Genomic DNA, 13326 nt, shown 5'->3' with positions numbered 1-13326 from the left:
ACTGCCTCAGTTTCTGTTGTTATGTCTCCCCTTTCAGTTGTGATTTTATTAATTTGGATACTTGTCTCTGTGCCCTCTGGTTAGTTTGGCTAAGGGTTTATCTATCTTGTTGATTTTCTCAAAGAACCAGCTCCTGGTTTTGTTGGTATTTTGTATAGTTCTTTTTGTTTCTACTTGGTTTATTTCAGCCCTGAGTTTGATTATTTCCTGCCTTCTACTCCTCTTGGGTGTATTTGCTCCTTTTTGTTCTAGCACTTTCAAGTGTATGCTGTCTCCAGTTTCTTTTTGTAGGCACTTAGAGCTATGAGTTTTTTCCTCTTAGCACTGCTTTCATGGAGTCCCACTTGTTTTAGTATGATGCGTCCTCATTTTCATTAAATTCTAAAAAGTCTTTAATTTCTTTATTTCTTCATTGATCAAGTCATCATTGAGTTTCCACATGTATGTGGGCTTTCCATTGTTTCTGTTATTATTGAAGACCGGCTTTAGTGTGTGGTGATCTGATAGGATGCAAGGGATTATTTCAATCTTTTTGTATCTGTTGAGGCCTGGTTTGTGACCATTTTAATTATATGGTCTACTTTGGAGAAGGTACCATGAGGTGCTGAGAAAAGGGTATATTCTTTTGTTTTAGGATGAAATGTTCTATAGATATCTGTTAAGTCCATTTGGTTCATAACTTCTGTTAATTTCATTCTATCTCTGTTTAGTTTCTGTTTCCATGATCTGTCCATCGCTGAGAGTGGGATGCTCAAATGTGTCAGGTGCAATGTGTGCTTTGAACTTTAGTAAAGTTTCTTTTATGTATGTGGGTGCCCTTGCATTTGAAGCATAGATGTCCAGAATTGAGAGTTCATCTTGGTTGATTTTTCCTTTGATGAGTATGAAGTGTCCTTCTTTATCTTTTTGGATTACTTTTGGTTGAAAGTCAATTTTACTCGATATTCGAATGGCTTCGCCTGTTCGTTTCTTGGGACCATTTGCTTGGAAAATTGTTTCCCAGCCTTTTACTCTGAGGTAATATCTGTCTTTGTCACTGAGGTGCATTTCCTGTATGGAGCAAAACTCTGTGTCCTGTTTATATATCCAGTCTTATAGACTATGTCTTTTTATTGGGGAATTGAGTCCATTGATATTAAGAGATATTAAGGAAAAATGATTGTTGCTTCCTGTTATTTGTGTTATTAGAGGTGGAATTATGTTTGTGTAGCTATCTTCTTTTGGGGTTGTTGGAAGATTAGTTCCTTGTTTTTTCTAGGTTGTAGTTTCCCTCCTTATGTTGGAGTTTTCCATCAATTATCCTTTGAAGTGCTGGATTTGTGGGAAGATATTGTGTAAATTTGGTTTTCTTATGCTATATCTTGGTTTCTCCATCTATAGTGATTGAGAGTTTTGCTGGGTATATTAGTCTGGGCTGGCATTTGTCTTCACTTAGGGTCTATATGACATCAATCCAGGATCTTCTGGCTTTTATAGTCTCTGGTGAGAAGTCTGGTGTAATTCTTATAAGTCTGCCTTTATATGTTACTTTACCTTTTTCCCTTACTGCTTTTAGTATTTTTTCTTTGTTTTGTGCATTTGATGTTTTGATTATTATGTGACGGGAGGTATTTCTTTTCTGGTCTAGTCTATTTGGTGTTCTGTAGGCTTCTTGTATGTTCATTGACATCTCTTTCTTTAGGTTAGGGAAGTTTTCCTCTATAATTTTGTTGAAGATATTTACTGGCCCTTTAAGTTGAGAATCTTCACTCTCATCTATACCTATTATCCTTAGGTTTGGTCTTCCCATTGTGTCTTGGATTTCCTGGATGTTTTGGCTTAGGAGCTTTTTGCATTTTGCAGTTTCTTTGACAGTTGTGTCAATGTTTTCTTTGGTATCTTCTGCACATGAGATTCTCTCTTCTATCTCTTGTATTCTGTTGGTGATGTTTGCGTCGATGACTCCTGATCTCTTTCATAGGTTTTCTATCTCCAGCGTAGTCTCCCTTTGAGATTTCTTTATTGTTTCTACTTCCATTTTCAGATCCTTGATGGTTTTGTTTAATTCCTTCACCTGTTTGTTTGTGTTTTCTTGCAATTGTTTAAAGGATTTTTGTGTTTCCTCTTTAAAGGCTTTTACCTGTTTACCTGTGTTCTCCTGTACTTCTTTAAGAGAGTTATTTATGTCCTTTTTAAAGTCCTCTATCATCATTATGAGAAGTGATTTTAATTCTGCATCCTGCTTTTCCAGTGTGATAGGGTGTCCAGGGCTTGCTATGGTGGGAGAACTGGGTTCTGATGATGCCAAGTAACTTTGGTTTCTGTTGCTTATGTTCTTGTGCTTGCCTTTCCCCATCTGGTTAACTCTAGTGTTACCTGCACCCACTGTCTCTGACTGGAGCCTGTCTTTCCAGTTATGTTGCTTGTGTCAGAACTCCTCAGAGTCCAAATGTCTCTGTGATCCTGTGATCCTGAGCTCCTGTTTGGAAGAACTCCTGAGACTCAGGCTTCCTCTGGGATCCTGAAATCCTGCTGCTCTGAGTGCAGTGGTTCCTCTAGGATGGCTCAAGATACAGTGTCTTCACGGGAGCAGACCAGTTAGGTGTCTGCCCCAGCCAAAATCGAGATTTACCTCTTTATATAAAACCTTTAAATTGTTTTAAAATAAAGAAAGTGGTGAATAAGATTTCTGAATTAACACCTCCTTATCTCTGGGGACTTAGCAGCGTCCTTCCTGTCAGCACACTGCAATAGATGACAATGTCTCAACGTGCTAATACCTGTAAATGCATTGCCCTCTGCACATACTAAAGGCACAAGAGAACTGACTGTCAATACTTAGGTAGAACCCTTTTCTCTCCTGTGTTTGAATTCATGTTATTCTGCTGCTGCTTTCTATTCTGACTATTTCTGCCAAGTGCACAGCCTAATACTGTTGTAGCACTTGTGTTTCTGAAACCCTAAGTAAAGAGTACTTTCTCTTTCATATCCCAGGTAAAATTCAGTTGTACAGTCTGCCTAAAGGACCCAGTAGTAATGAGTACTAAGTGAAGTAGAGATAAAAAGGTGTGTGATGGTTTTATTTTAAAAACAAAGGAAATTATTACCAGGTAAAGCTAATAAACTTTACCACTCTGTCAATTTGCTAGATCTAAATGTATTTTTTCCAACATTTTACAGGATAATTAGGAGTTGACAGGAAAAGGTGATCGCCCTTGGGTATGGGTTCAACATCTCCTATACATTATCTTTTCTAATCTCCTAACTAAAACTATGAAACTTGGGGATTGTGATCTTTCTCCCAAAAGAAGTACAAGCTAAAGAAAGCAAAATGTCTGTGGCCACACTGAAATGGGGTACAGAGGAAAGACAGCAGCAGCAACTCAGAACCATTAACCTTCAGCACACTTCCATTAGTACAAGGACATCTTCAATCAGAAAGTAATAAAGGGGGGTTAATCACTTTTTCAAAGCCATTACTTTGATTTAACAATTGTACTCCTTCCAAGTAACAACAAAAAGTCTAGTTAGCAGCTGAATAACACTAATATTTAATATAGGATGAGTAAATTTAAAAAAAAAGTCATTTCAGTAGTGTGATACTGTACCACACGCAATAGGTGTCTTACCTACATATTTACACAGAACGCCCTGTGCCGCGGGGACAGCATTCATCTGGAGGATGTTGTACTGGTATAGCTCTGTTTCTCTGTTGTTTTTGTCTTGTAATGTTGTACAAACCCAATATGCATAACCTATTGCTCCTTCAGTCTTAAAAAAAAAATCCAATTGAACTTAGAATAATAAATATTTCATTAAAACTAAGAAAGAAAGTAGCATACTTCAATAACAATAGCATCCTAGCTTAGTCTTCCTTAAGTGCCTTTAACAAAAGACGCCATGAGGGGGAAAATGGTTGAGATCAATTTAAAATTGCTTCTCTAATCCTGAGGAGAATCAAATACAATAAAGAGTAAAGAACAAAGGCTTGCCAGATGGGCTCGCTTTCCCTTCTCAGACCATTTCCACAGGTTAAACAAAACTAACTCAATGTATTTCCAGAGTCTAGTTATCAACTAAAGCCATCATGTCCATTTTTTTAAAATAATCTCAATTTCTTTTCAACATTACTCTTATTATATGTAATAAATCTCAATGTTGGGGCTGGAGACACAGCACAGTGGTTAAGAGCACTGGCTGGTCTTCCACAAGACCCAGATAATTTGCAGCACCCACAAGATAGCTCACAACTGTCTGTAACATCATCCCCAGGCCCTCCAATGCCCTCCTCTGGCCTCCATGGACACCAGGCACACACTTGGTACACAGACATACATACAGGCAAAGCACCCATAAACAGAAAAGTGAATCAATAAATGTAATCTCACTGTCATTTTTCATCAGCTTGAACACTGAAGATAAAAACAAATATTTCTCGTAAAGACAGTTTATGTTAAGACAGAGAAAAAACAGCTATCATTAACATTTTATACCACTTTATAACACTATGCCACTATTTATCTTTTTCTTTTACTTTTTATTTCTGGTTTTGATTTTTTTGAGACAGGATTTAGTGTAGCTCAGGCTGACTTCACACATGCTCTGTAGCTGAAAATGACCTTGAACTCCTGCTCCTCCTGCCTCCACCTTCTGAGGGTCACTGTTCCCAGTCTCTACCCATCTTGGTAGATGGATAATATCTGCCCAAGAAGAACATTCAGATTCTTACATGCATACTGAGCTCTGTAGTGTGCCTGAAGAGATCCATGGTATCATAACTTCCAACTCTCTCTGCAATAAGAGCCTATTAAAAGAATTTTTTAAAGGTTTTAATTAATTTAAAAAAATAAAAATGATGATAATAAATGGTTCAGAGATTTACAAGGTATGCTTGAAAACAAAGTTAAGTTTCACTTCCATCCTTCCATTTTTAACTAAGCCTGTGAGTAGTATCCTGAGATAATTATTTTAGAGAACAAAATACTTTCAAAATATTAAACATTTAACATGTAGGCAACTAAGCTAGTATTTGCTAATCTAGAGTACCACAACATACCCTAGAACAATCTCATCATCACACTGACAACCAGCAGAAATGCAAATCCCAGTGCTCCCTGTCCAAAACTGACACAGAGGACAGCACAATGCCCTGCTCCCATGTGCCACTGCACTTAATGAGGACAGGAAACTGGAAATCGCCCTCCTGGAAAAGCCTATCTCTGCTTGTGTCAGACAACTTGAATTAGACTACCGTTGCTGAACCATTTAGCAATATATTACAATTCAGACAAGCCATCCAGTCACCTCCAATACTATTTTGTAAGTGATATGATCAAAGTAAAATAATCAGTGACAGATCCAAACTAGTAACAATCTGATTCTACCTGGCAGTACAAAAATCTAAACTTGGTCAAAGAGAAAATACTCATGAGTGCACATCCCAACATGAAGATTTTATAGAAAATTAGAAAAAAATAACCATAATAATCTTTGTAAATGTGAATCATCTTTACAAATGCAAGCTTATTAATAGTTAATAGGCAAGCTAATAATAACATTTATGAGATTTAAAGTTTAATAACTGCCAGCTGGGTCACAATATTTACAACACCTGAGTTTAAATGTCTAAATCTTTAAAGAGTATAACAATAGCCACACCTCAAAGAATTGACAACAGATAAAGTAAAATATTGTATTCAAAGGCATTAGCACAATGATTGGCATGCAATGAATTTTCAAATGCTACATGTAATGTTATCAACATTAGCACTAATAGGAGGTTATTGCATATTGATAAGTTTGTTAATAATTGTATATCTTACTTGTCCAATCCAGCACAATAAATAAGATGGATCAAGGGACTGAGCCATTTTGAATGCTTCATGGGCTTGCTAGGTAAAAATAGCAAAAAATATCACATCAAGCAATTTCATAAACTTCAGGGGTTTAAAAAGCATAAAGTAAGAAAATTCAAACCTGTCATGAATATATATAAATGTAAAATTTCATTATTAAAGCACAATTAGAATTCAGTGTTTTAGCTACACAGTCTTAGAATAATGCTGTGCCTCTACAGGTGAAGAGCTCTGGTCCCCTGTAAAGTGATACTCTAGGTCTCTATCTTTATCTGGATCACAGTCACTGCCTTTAGGTCTCTGTCACCTTTTCTGCAGACCATTCAATACCATGTGCTAACTATGTGTAAGATAAATGATTAAATAGGGCTGACTCCAGCCTCCCTTACTGAGGGAATAACACATACAACCAATTGAGCTGAAGATATGACCTGCTCCTAGAAAGAGAGATTAACAACATAATTCTACAATAGGCAGTCAAGAAACGTTAGAGATGTTCCTCTCTTGGACAGTAAGTTCATATGTTCCCTGCTCCCTGCTTTAAAAACAACAACAACACACTTATTCCATATTGCTTTCTGCTGTTTCAGGATATTCCACGTGCTGTCAGGAAAGACCTTTTTTAAGAAGAAAGCTCATGAATGATTGTGCCCAGGGGACATGAGACTCAACCTAGAGCCTTGCCCACACCAAGTATGTTTTCTTTCACTGAGCTACAGCTAGAACACCTTCACATATGTCAAAATCTAACGTAAGAATTTACTTCAATTCACAATCTTACAAAGCGGATCATTGTTGCAGTGTGTGACTAGATAGAATCACTCATGTAAAAGAATATTACGCATTTTTTTTCTGTCAAAGAACTGGATTTAGCACACTAAGCACACCAAGAAACAGTAGGATGTGGCACTATCCCTAGACTTGTGAAGGCTTCCCACATATGGCCTATAACATGATTCCAGAAACTCCACTCTATTGGCTCAACTGGGAGGAATTCCACTGGGATATTTAGGGGTAATAACATTTGCTAAAACCAAAATCTAAATTACAACATTAATGGTTAAATTTAAGATATTAAAAACTACTAATTGTCTCTCTTATCTTCACTCACCCAGCGAAAAATGCCAACAAACAACATCTCTTATATTTGTGCTGTTACCAAATGAATTCATAAGAGAATTGTTTTCATCTATAAAAACTACCTAACAAGGCTGAAGTAAGAGGATGACTACTACACAGTGAGTTCAAGGCTTGTGTGGACTACATAGAAAGATGCTGTCTCGAAGGGTGAAAGTTTTATATAAATATAAAATGAGAAGATTCATGAGTTTCAAGGAAAAATTTTTCAACATAATAAAGTAAATGCCACCAATTAACTAGGATATTTTACATACTGGATAGATAATACATATAGGATTTCTTTACAACTGATAATTATACCTCGATGTTTTCAGTCGCAAGGTATAACACTCCTAAGTTGGTCCATGCAGCGGCATTCTAAAAGACATTTAAAAGAAAACAAGTCTCATTCAGAGAAGCTTTTTTTTTACAGTGGGCAGCAGTTAATACAGACTCATAACTATGAACACAGTAGGATGTGGCACTATCCCTAGACTTGTGGAGGCTTCAGTGTTCAGCCCTAAATAGGACATCTATAGCACACCCTCTAAAACTCAGGAAACATGTCAGAGAACAGCAAAAGGAATGTAAGAGCTGGAGGGCGGGAGGGGCTGCTCAGTCTTCTGAACCGGGCAACATTGGCTGCTGCACTCAAAAAGTCATAGCAGCAATGGTTACCTGCACAAGATCTGTACAAGACTGAGTACATCAGCATCCTGTAGAAACAGGCCTCCCGGTCTCCATCAGCCATCAGCTCCCTCACTGGGGGTGGAGCTCAATGAGCTCAAGGCTAATAGAGACCAGGATGCCTATCTCTACAGTGGTGTAGCTACTGTTAACGTGGCCATACTCCACAAATAACCCCGTATCCATGCTCACACAAGCAATCCAATTAAGGTCAGTAGCTCATTTAAAGAAGAGGAAGAAAGAGGAGGAGGGAGAAGAGGAGGAGGAGGAGGAGAAGAGGAGGAGGAAGAGGAGGAAGAAGAAGAGGAAGAGGAGGAAGACAAGGAGGACGAGGAGGACGAGGAGGAAGAGGAGAAGAGGAGGAGGAGAGGAAGAGAAGAAGAGGATGAGGAAGAGGAGGAGAGGAGGAGGAGGAAGAAGAGGAAGAGAGGAGGAGGACAAGGAGGAGGAGGAGAGGAAGATGATAATGACATGAAAGTAGGACAGGCATTTGGGAATGTAGGGGTCAGTGGAGGAGGGCGGAGGGTTAGAGCATAGGGAGCTGGATATTTCCAAAACATCTTTGGGTGTGTACAAAACTAGCAAAGAATAAATTAAACTCAACGTTATCCTTACAATCATGCACAAGTACATATACACACACTCAATAAATAAATATAATTTTTTTAAAGTGAGAGAGACCCTTCCTCAACACAGCGTAAGGTGAGGACCAACTTCATCCCAAAGTAATCCTCTGATGTCTACAGGCACACCTGCACACATAAAATGAACTAATTTTAAAAGCAAATTATTGCATCAAATTTTGCCGATCTATTTGCAGATGCACAGAGCACTTACAATTTGTTCTGCCTGGATTGATCTGATGAAACAGTGCTGAGCAAGAGCGTAATTTCCAACTCCTGAAACATACAGAACTTAATGTAACTGAACTTTGCTGCTCGAAAACAAACATCGTGTAAACTAAAAAAGAGTAGTACTCAGTTCTTACCACGGTAACATGCAACCACACCAAGAGCGTTCCAGTATAAGTGATTATTACTGTTCAGCCGCACCGCCTTTTTCAGACACTAAAAAGAAGTGAAATTAAATTATTTCTTGAATATCAGCATTTATACAAATAATATGTAGTTTAATGTTTAAATAAAGTATTAATAACATCTTCCATTAAATCACTTGGGTTTTAGTTCATAAAAAACTTCTCATACATGCAAAGATTTCTCCAGTAGCTCAGTAAGATCATTCATGCTGCTGCCAATTTCTGCTAGATGCTGGGCTTGACGGTAATAATTAATTCCAAGATCACACCATGTATTAGATGTAGACATCAATTTTAATGCACGACCATAACACCTGCAGAAAAATACAAATAAATGGTATGGTCTTTTTAAAAATCTAGTGTTCAAATTCAATTGGAATGCCAATGACGGGCAATCTCTGTAAATCACCTTCCTCCAAGACACAGGAGCCCATCCTTCTTTAAGACTTGTTGTCCTTCCTGCTGGCCGAGAAGGGCTCCCAAGACATGAACATGCACTTTAGATGGTGAAACAGGATGCAGACAGGTGCAGGCATCTCCCACGAGCTTCCAAAGGCAAGATACATCAGGTTGATGCTGCAGGGCCCTGCCAGACAAACAAAAGCTTTCAAAATTGGGTCCAAAAGCTGTCACTCAGAACTTTGTATCCTTAGACCTATATACAGTCTTGACTGAGGGCAATGTCAGGCTCTGCATATGTCTCACTGGTCATTTAACAGAACTAGAAAAAAGGCAAGGTGGGAGGAACTGCTTATTTTATGTGGAAGGAAATTTTGCATTTTTTTTCCTTCATCATAATTGTTAAAAGCAGCAGAAACCAAATACATCATTGGCAGCACTCCAGGACTAGTTTAAGGCAGTTCTGTTGTTGCTGTTTCAGTTTAGTGTTAGTTAGTATTAGGGTTCTAAAATGTGCCTTTTTGACTGCTTATCAATAATTAAGGCAATGACTTTGTTATAAAAGCCCCAGACTTTCAACTTCCCCTCAAAAGACTAGAAAATTTATTGACTATATCTGTACCAACTATATTTGGTGATAACAAAGGATTTTTGCTGACTACAAAATAACAAAACTCTAACCAGGAAAACATAAAAGTCTTAATTCAGAAGCAAGTAAGAGTCTAATTTTTTGAGTTCTTTGTATATATTGGATATTGGCCCTCTCCAAATAACCCTATTAAGAAATGGGGTACAGAGCTGAACAAAGAATTCTCAACTGAGGAAACTTGAAGGGCCGAGAAGCATCTAAAGAAATGTTCAGTATCCTTAGTAATCATGGAAATGCAAATCAAAACAACCCTTAGATTCCACCTCACACCAGTCAGAATGGCTAAGTTCAGAAACTTAGGTGATAGTAGATGCTGATGAGGGTGTGGAGAAAGAGGAACTCTCCTCCATTGTTGGTGGGATTGCAAGCTGGTACAACCACTCTGGAAATCAGTCTGGTGGTTCCTCAGAAAATTGGACAGAGCATGTACCTGAGGACCCAGCTATACCTCTCCTAGGCATAAACCCAGAAGATGCTCTAACATATAACAAGGACATATGCTCCACTATGTTCATAGCTTAATGGCTATTATTTATAATAGCCAGAAGCTGGAAAAAATCCAGATGTCCTTCAACTGAGGAATGGATACAGAAAATGTGGTACATTTACACATTGAAATATTACTCAGCTATTAAAAACAATGAACTTGTAAAATTCTTAGGCAAATGGATGGAACTAGAAAATACCATCCTGAGTGAGGTAATACAATCACAAAAGAACACACATGGTATTCACTCACTGATTATTGGATTTTTAGCCCAGAAGCTTGAAATACCCAAGATTCAACTCACAGACCACATAAAGTTCATGAAGAATGAAGACCAAGTGGGGTTGCTTTGGTCCTTCTTAGAAGGAGTAACAAAATACTCATGGGAGCAAATATGGAGACAAAGTGTAGGACAGAAACTGAAGGAGGGGCCGTCTACAGACCGTTCCTCCTGGGTATCCATTCCATGTACAGTCACCAAAGGTAGACGCTGATGTGGATGTCAGGAAGTGCATGCTGACAGGAGCCTGATACATCTGTCTCCTTAGAGGTCTGCCAGAGCCTGACATATACAGAGGCAGATGCTCACAGCTAACCATTGAACTGATCATGGGGTTCCCAATGGAGGAGTGAGAGAGAAGACTGAAGGAGATGAAAGGGTTTGCAGCCCCATGGGGAGAGCAACAATACCAACTAACCAGAGCTCCCAGGGTCTAAACCACCAGCCTGGGAGCACATAGGGAGGGACCCATGGTTCCAGATATGTATGTAGGGGAGGGTGACAGTGTCAGGCATAGGTGGGTGAGGAAGTCCTTAGTCCAGTGAAGGCTGGACACCTCAGTGTGTGGCAGATCGTTGGTGGGGAGGTGGGAATGGGTGGGTGGGTGGGGACACATCCTCATAGAAGCAGGAGGAAGGGGGATAGTATAGGGGGTTCCTGGGGTGGGGAGAAAAATGGGGAAAGGGGATAACATCTGAAATGTAAATAAAATATCCAATTTAAAAAAAAAAAGAAGCAAGAAAGAGCAGCCTGAAGAAAGACTCAGAAAGTAAACAGAGGCATTGGGAGAGACATGAAGAGCTAGTTCCTTACAGAATGGAAAGAATCAGAGCTACATGTTTCTCTCCTCCCTTCTCAAGCATCTCACTGTAGGGCAAATCCCAATACCCAGCTACGACAAACTGCTGTGTCACAAGCAGATGGAGAAGCAGACGGAGTCTAGTCAGGATCCATTTCCCAGGTCTTCCTGAGAAACACCAAGGCAGTAGTAACCCAGCAAAATTCCTGTGAGATTCAGGAGGAAGGATAGTATTCCTAAGTTCCTTTAAACATCTTGTCAGTTTTCTAAAGTTGACACATGAAAGGAGAAAAAAGTAATATTCTTTTTTTAAACAATAAACTAACACTATCTCTTTGTTTTTGTTGTTGTTGTTATTATATTATTATTATTATTATTATTATTATTTTTTTTTTTTTTTGGTTATTTTATTTATTAACATTACAAATGTTGTCCCCCTTCTGGATCTTCCCTCCAGAAATCCCCATCTTATCCCCCCTGCCTTGCCTCTAAGATGGCATTCAGCCACCCACCCACTTCCGCCTTATCCCTCTAGCATCTCCCTACACCGGGGCATCAAGCCGCCACAGGACCTCTTAACAGCTCAAACTCATGGCTTTTCAGCTTTAATTTCTTTTTAAAAAACTAAGTTTTAAAATCAGCCCAGTGAAATAGTTGCTCTTGAGGTGTTACTGAGACTGTCTTTGAAGTTGTTCTCCTCTTGCCTTTGCTCCTCAAGTGGCTTAGGTGACAGGCACCACAGCATAACATAATCTGTAGATTTGGTGTTACCTCTGTGTGTGTGTGTGTGTGTGTGTGTGTGTGTGTGTGTTCGTCTGACTGCAGAAGCCATCAGCCATCCTGCTCTATCCCTCTCTGTCATATTTTCTGACACATGGCAGATGACCTCACTGAACCCAGAGCCAGGCTGGCACCCAGTAAGACTCAGTCCTTCTTGGGCTTGGCCTCCCAAAACAGCAGAGTTAGAGGCATACATGAAGACACAGCCAGCCTGCGTGCTGTGGATTTAAACTCAGGTTCTCATGCTTGCCCAGCAACTTCTCTTACCTGAGAGCATCCTCCTGACCTCTAACTAGTATGTGGAATTATTAAAGTCATCTAACACAACTAATATGTTGCACTTCTATAATATTCTAGATTTAAATTTTCCAGGTTCTTTAGAAATTATTAGATACAGCACTTTAGTCTTATAGTTGGCTTCTCTCCAAGATTATTGGGAAAGCTTGTTTTTCTTTACCTTCGGCCCATCTAAAAGCTGAAGCAGACCCTACTGATGAGTGTAAAGCATGCTCCATACGTGAAGCTCCAGGCCTCTATGATTTGCAGCAGACAGCCACCATGTCAGAGCCAGGAAAGAGAGTTCTAACACACTGACAGACCTGCTGCTCCACTAGCGGCTGCTGGATCTCTCCTTTCTGCAGCATGGCAGCCACCACAAAGAGCACAAGACGTCTCTCCCTATGTAAAAGTAATTCAGTTTGTATGCTACAGAATTAATTGGCTAGTCTGTTATTTATGTTTTAACAGTCTGAATAACTATATGCTATATCTAGCAGCACAGGCATAAAATTATATTCCAAATTTAGCTTTATTATACTACCAAGCAAGCAAGTGCTAAACAAAGATGGTACTAACCGGGTGAAATACCCCAGCGCTTGTGCCACATAGTCCACAGCTTTTCCGTCCAGGAAATCCACTAAGGCCGCCTTCCCCAGCATCAGGTGGCACTCACCTAAACCTGCAGTCAGGTGAGGTTGTGTACCATAAAAATATACAAAACAAACACTTAGAATCAACTTGAGATAAACCTGTTGTTCTTTTAAGAACATTTCCCAGAAAACAAGGCAGTGTTATTTTATAAAATTATCTCTAAATACAATCTTGATACATTTAGAAAATAGCAGCCTTATTTAAAACAGCCAGAAGCTGGAAAAAATCGAGATGTCCTTCAACAGAGGAATAGATACAGAAAATGTGGTACATTTATACAATGGAGTACTACTCAGCTATTAAAAACAAGGAATTTGTGAAATTCT

At 39.0% G+C, this 13326-nt stretch overlaps 1 protein-coding gene across 1 annotated transcript in view; it reads right to left on the bottom strand.

Moving 5' to 3' along the window:
* The window catches only part of Ttc37 (tetratricopeptide repeat domain 37), a 115092-nt gene that overhangs the window by 51054 nt on the left and 50712 nt on the right, over positions 1 to 13326 (bottom strand). The window contains exons 21-31 of the mRNA XM_028760086.1: positions 12926 to 13028; positions 9086 to 9262; positions 8846 to 8990; positions 8629 to 8707; positions 8478 to 8539; positions 7275 to 7331; positions 5802 to 5870; positions 4709 to 4783; positions 3609 to 3750; positions 3252 to 3277; positions 2269 to 2291 (exon numbers count right to left, since the gene is read on the bottom strand). Coding sequence (XP_028615919.1) covers positions 2269 to 2291; positions 3252 to 3277; positions 3609 to 3750; positions 4709 to 4783; positions 5802 to 5870; positions 7275 to 7331; positions 8478 to 8539; positions 8629 to 8707; positions 8846 to 8990; positions 9086 to 9262; positions 12926 to 13028 — 958 coding nt within the window. The remainder of the gene's footprint in view (positions 1 to 2268; positions 2292 to 3251; positions 3278 to 3608; positions 3751 to 4708; positions 4784 to 5801; positions 5871 to 7274; positions 7332 to 8477; positions 8540 to 8628; positions 8708 to 8845; positions 8991 to 9085; positions 9263 to 12925; positions 13029 to 13326) is intronic.

Source organism: Grammomys surdaster, unplaced genomic scaffold (genome assembly GCF_004785775.1).
Source record: "Grammomys surdaster isolate TR1022 unplaced genomic scaffold, NIH_TR_1.0 126391, whole genome shotgun sequence".
NCBI lineage: Eukaryota > Metazoa > Chordata > Mammalia > Rodentia > Muridae > Grammomys > Grammomys surdaster.
This window is presented reverse-complemented; position numbering and strand designations above follow the sequence as displayed.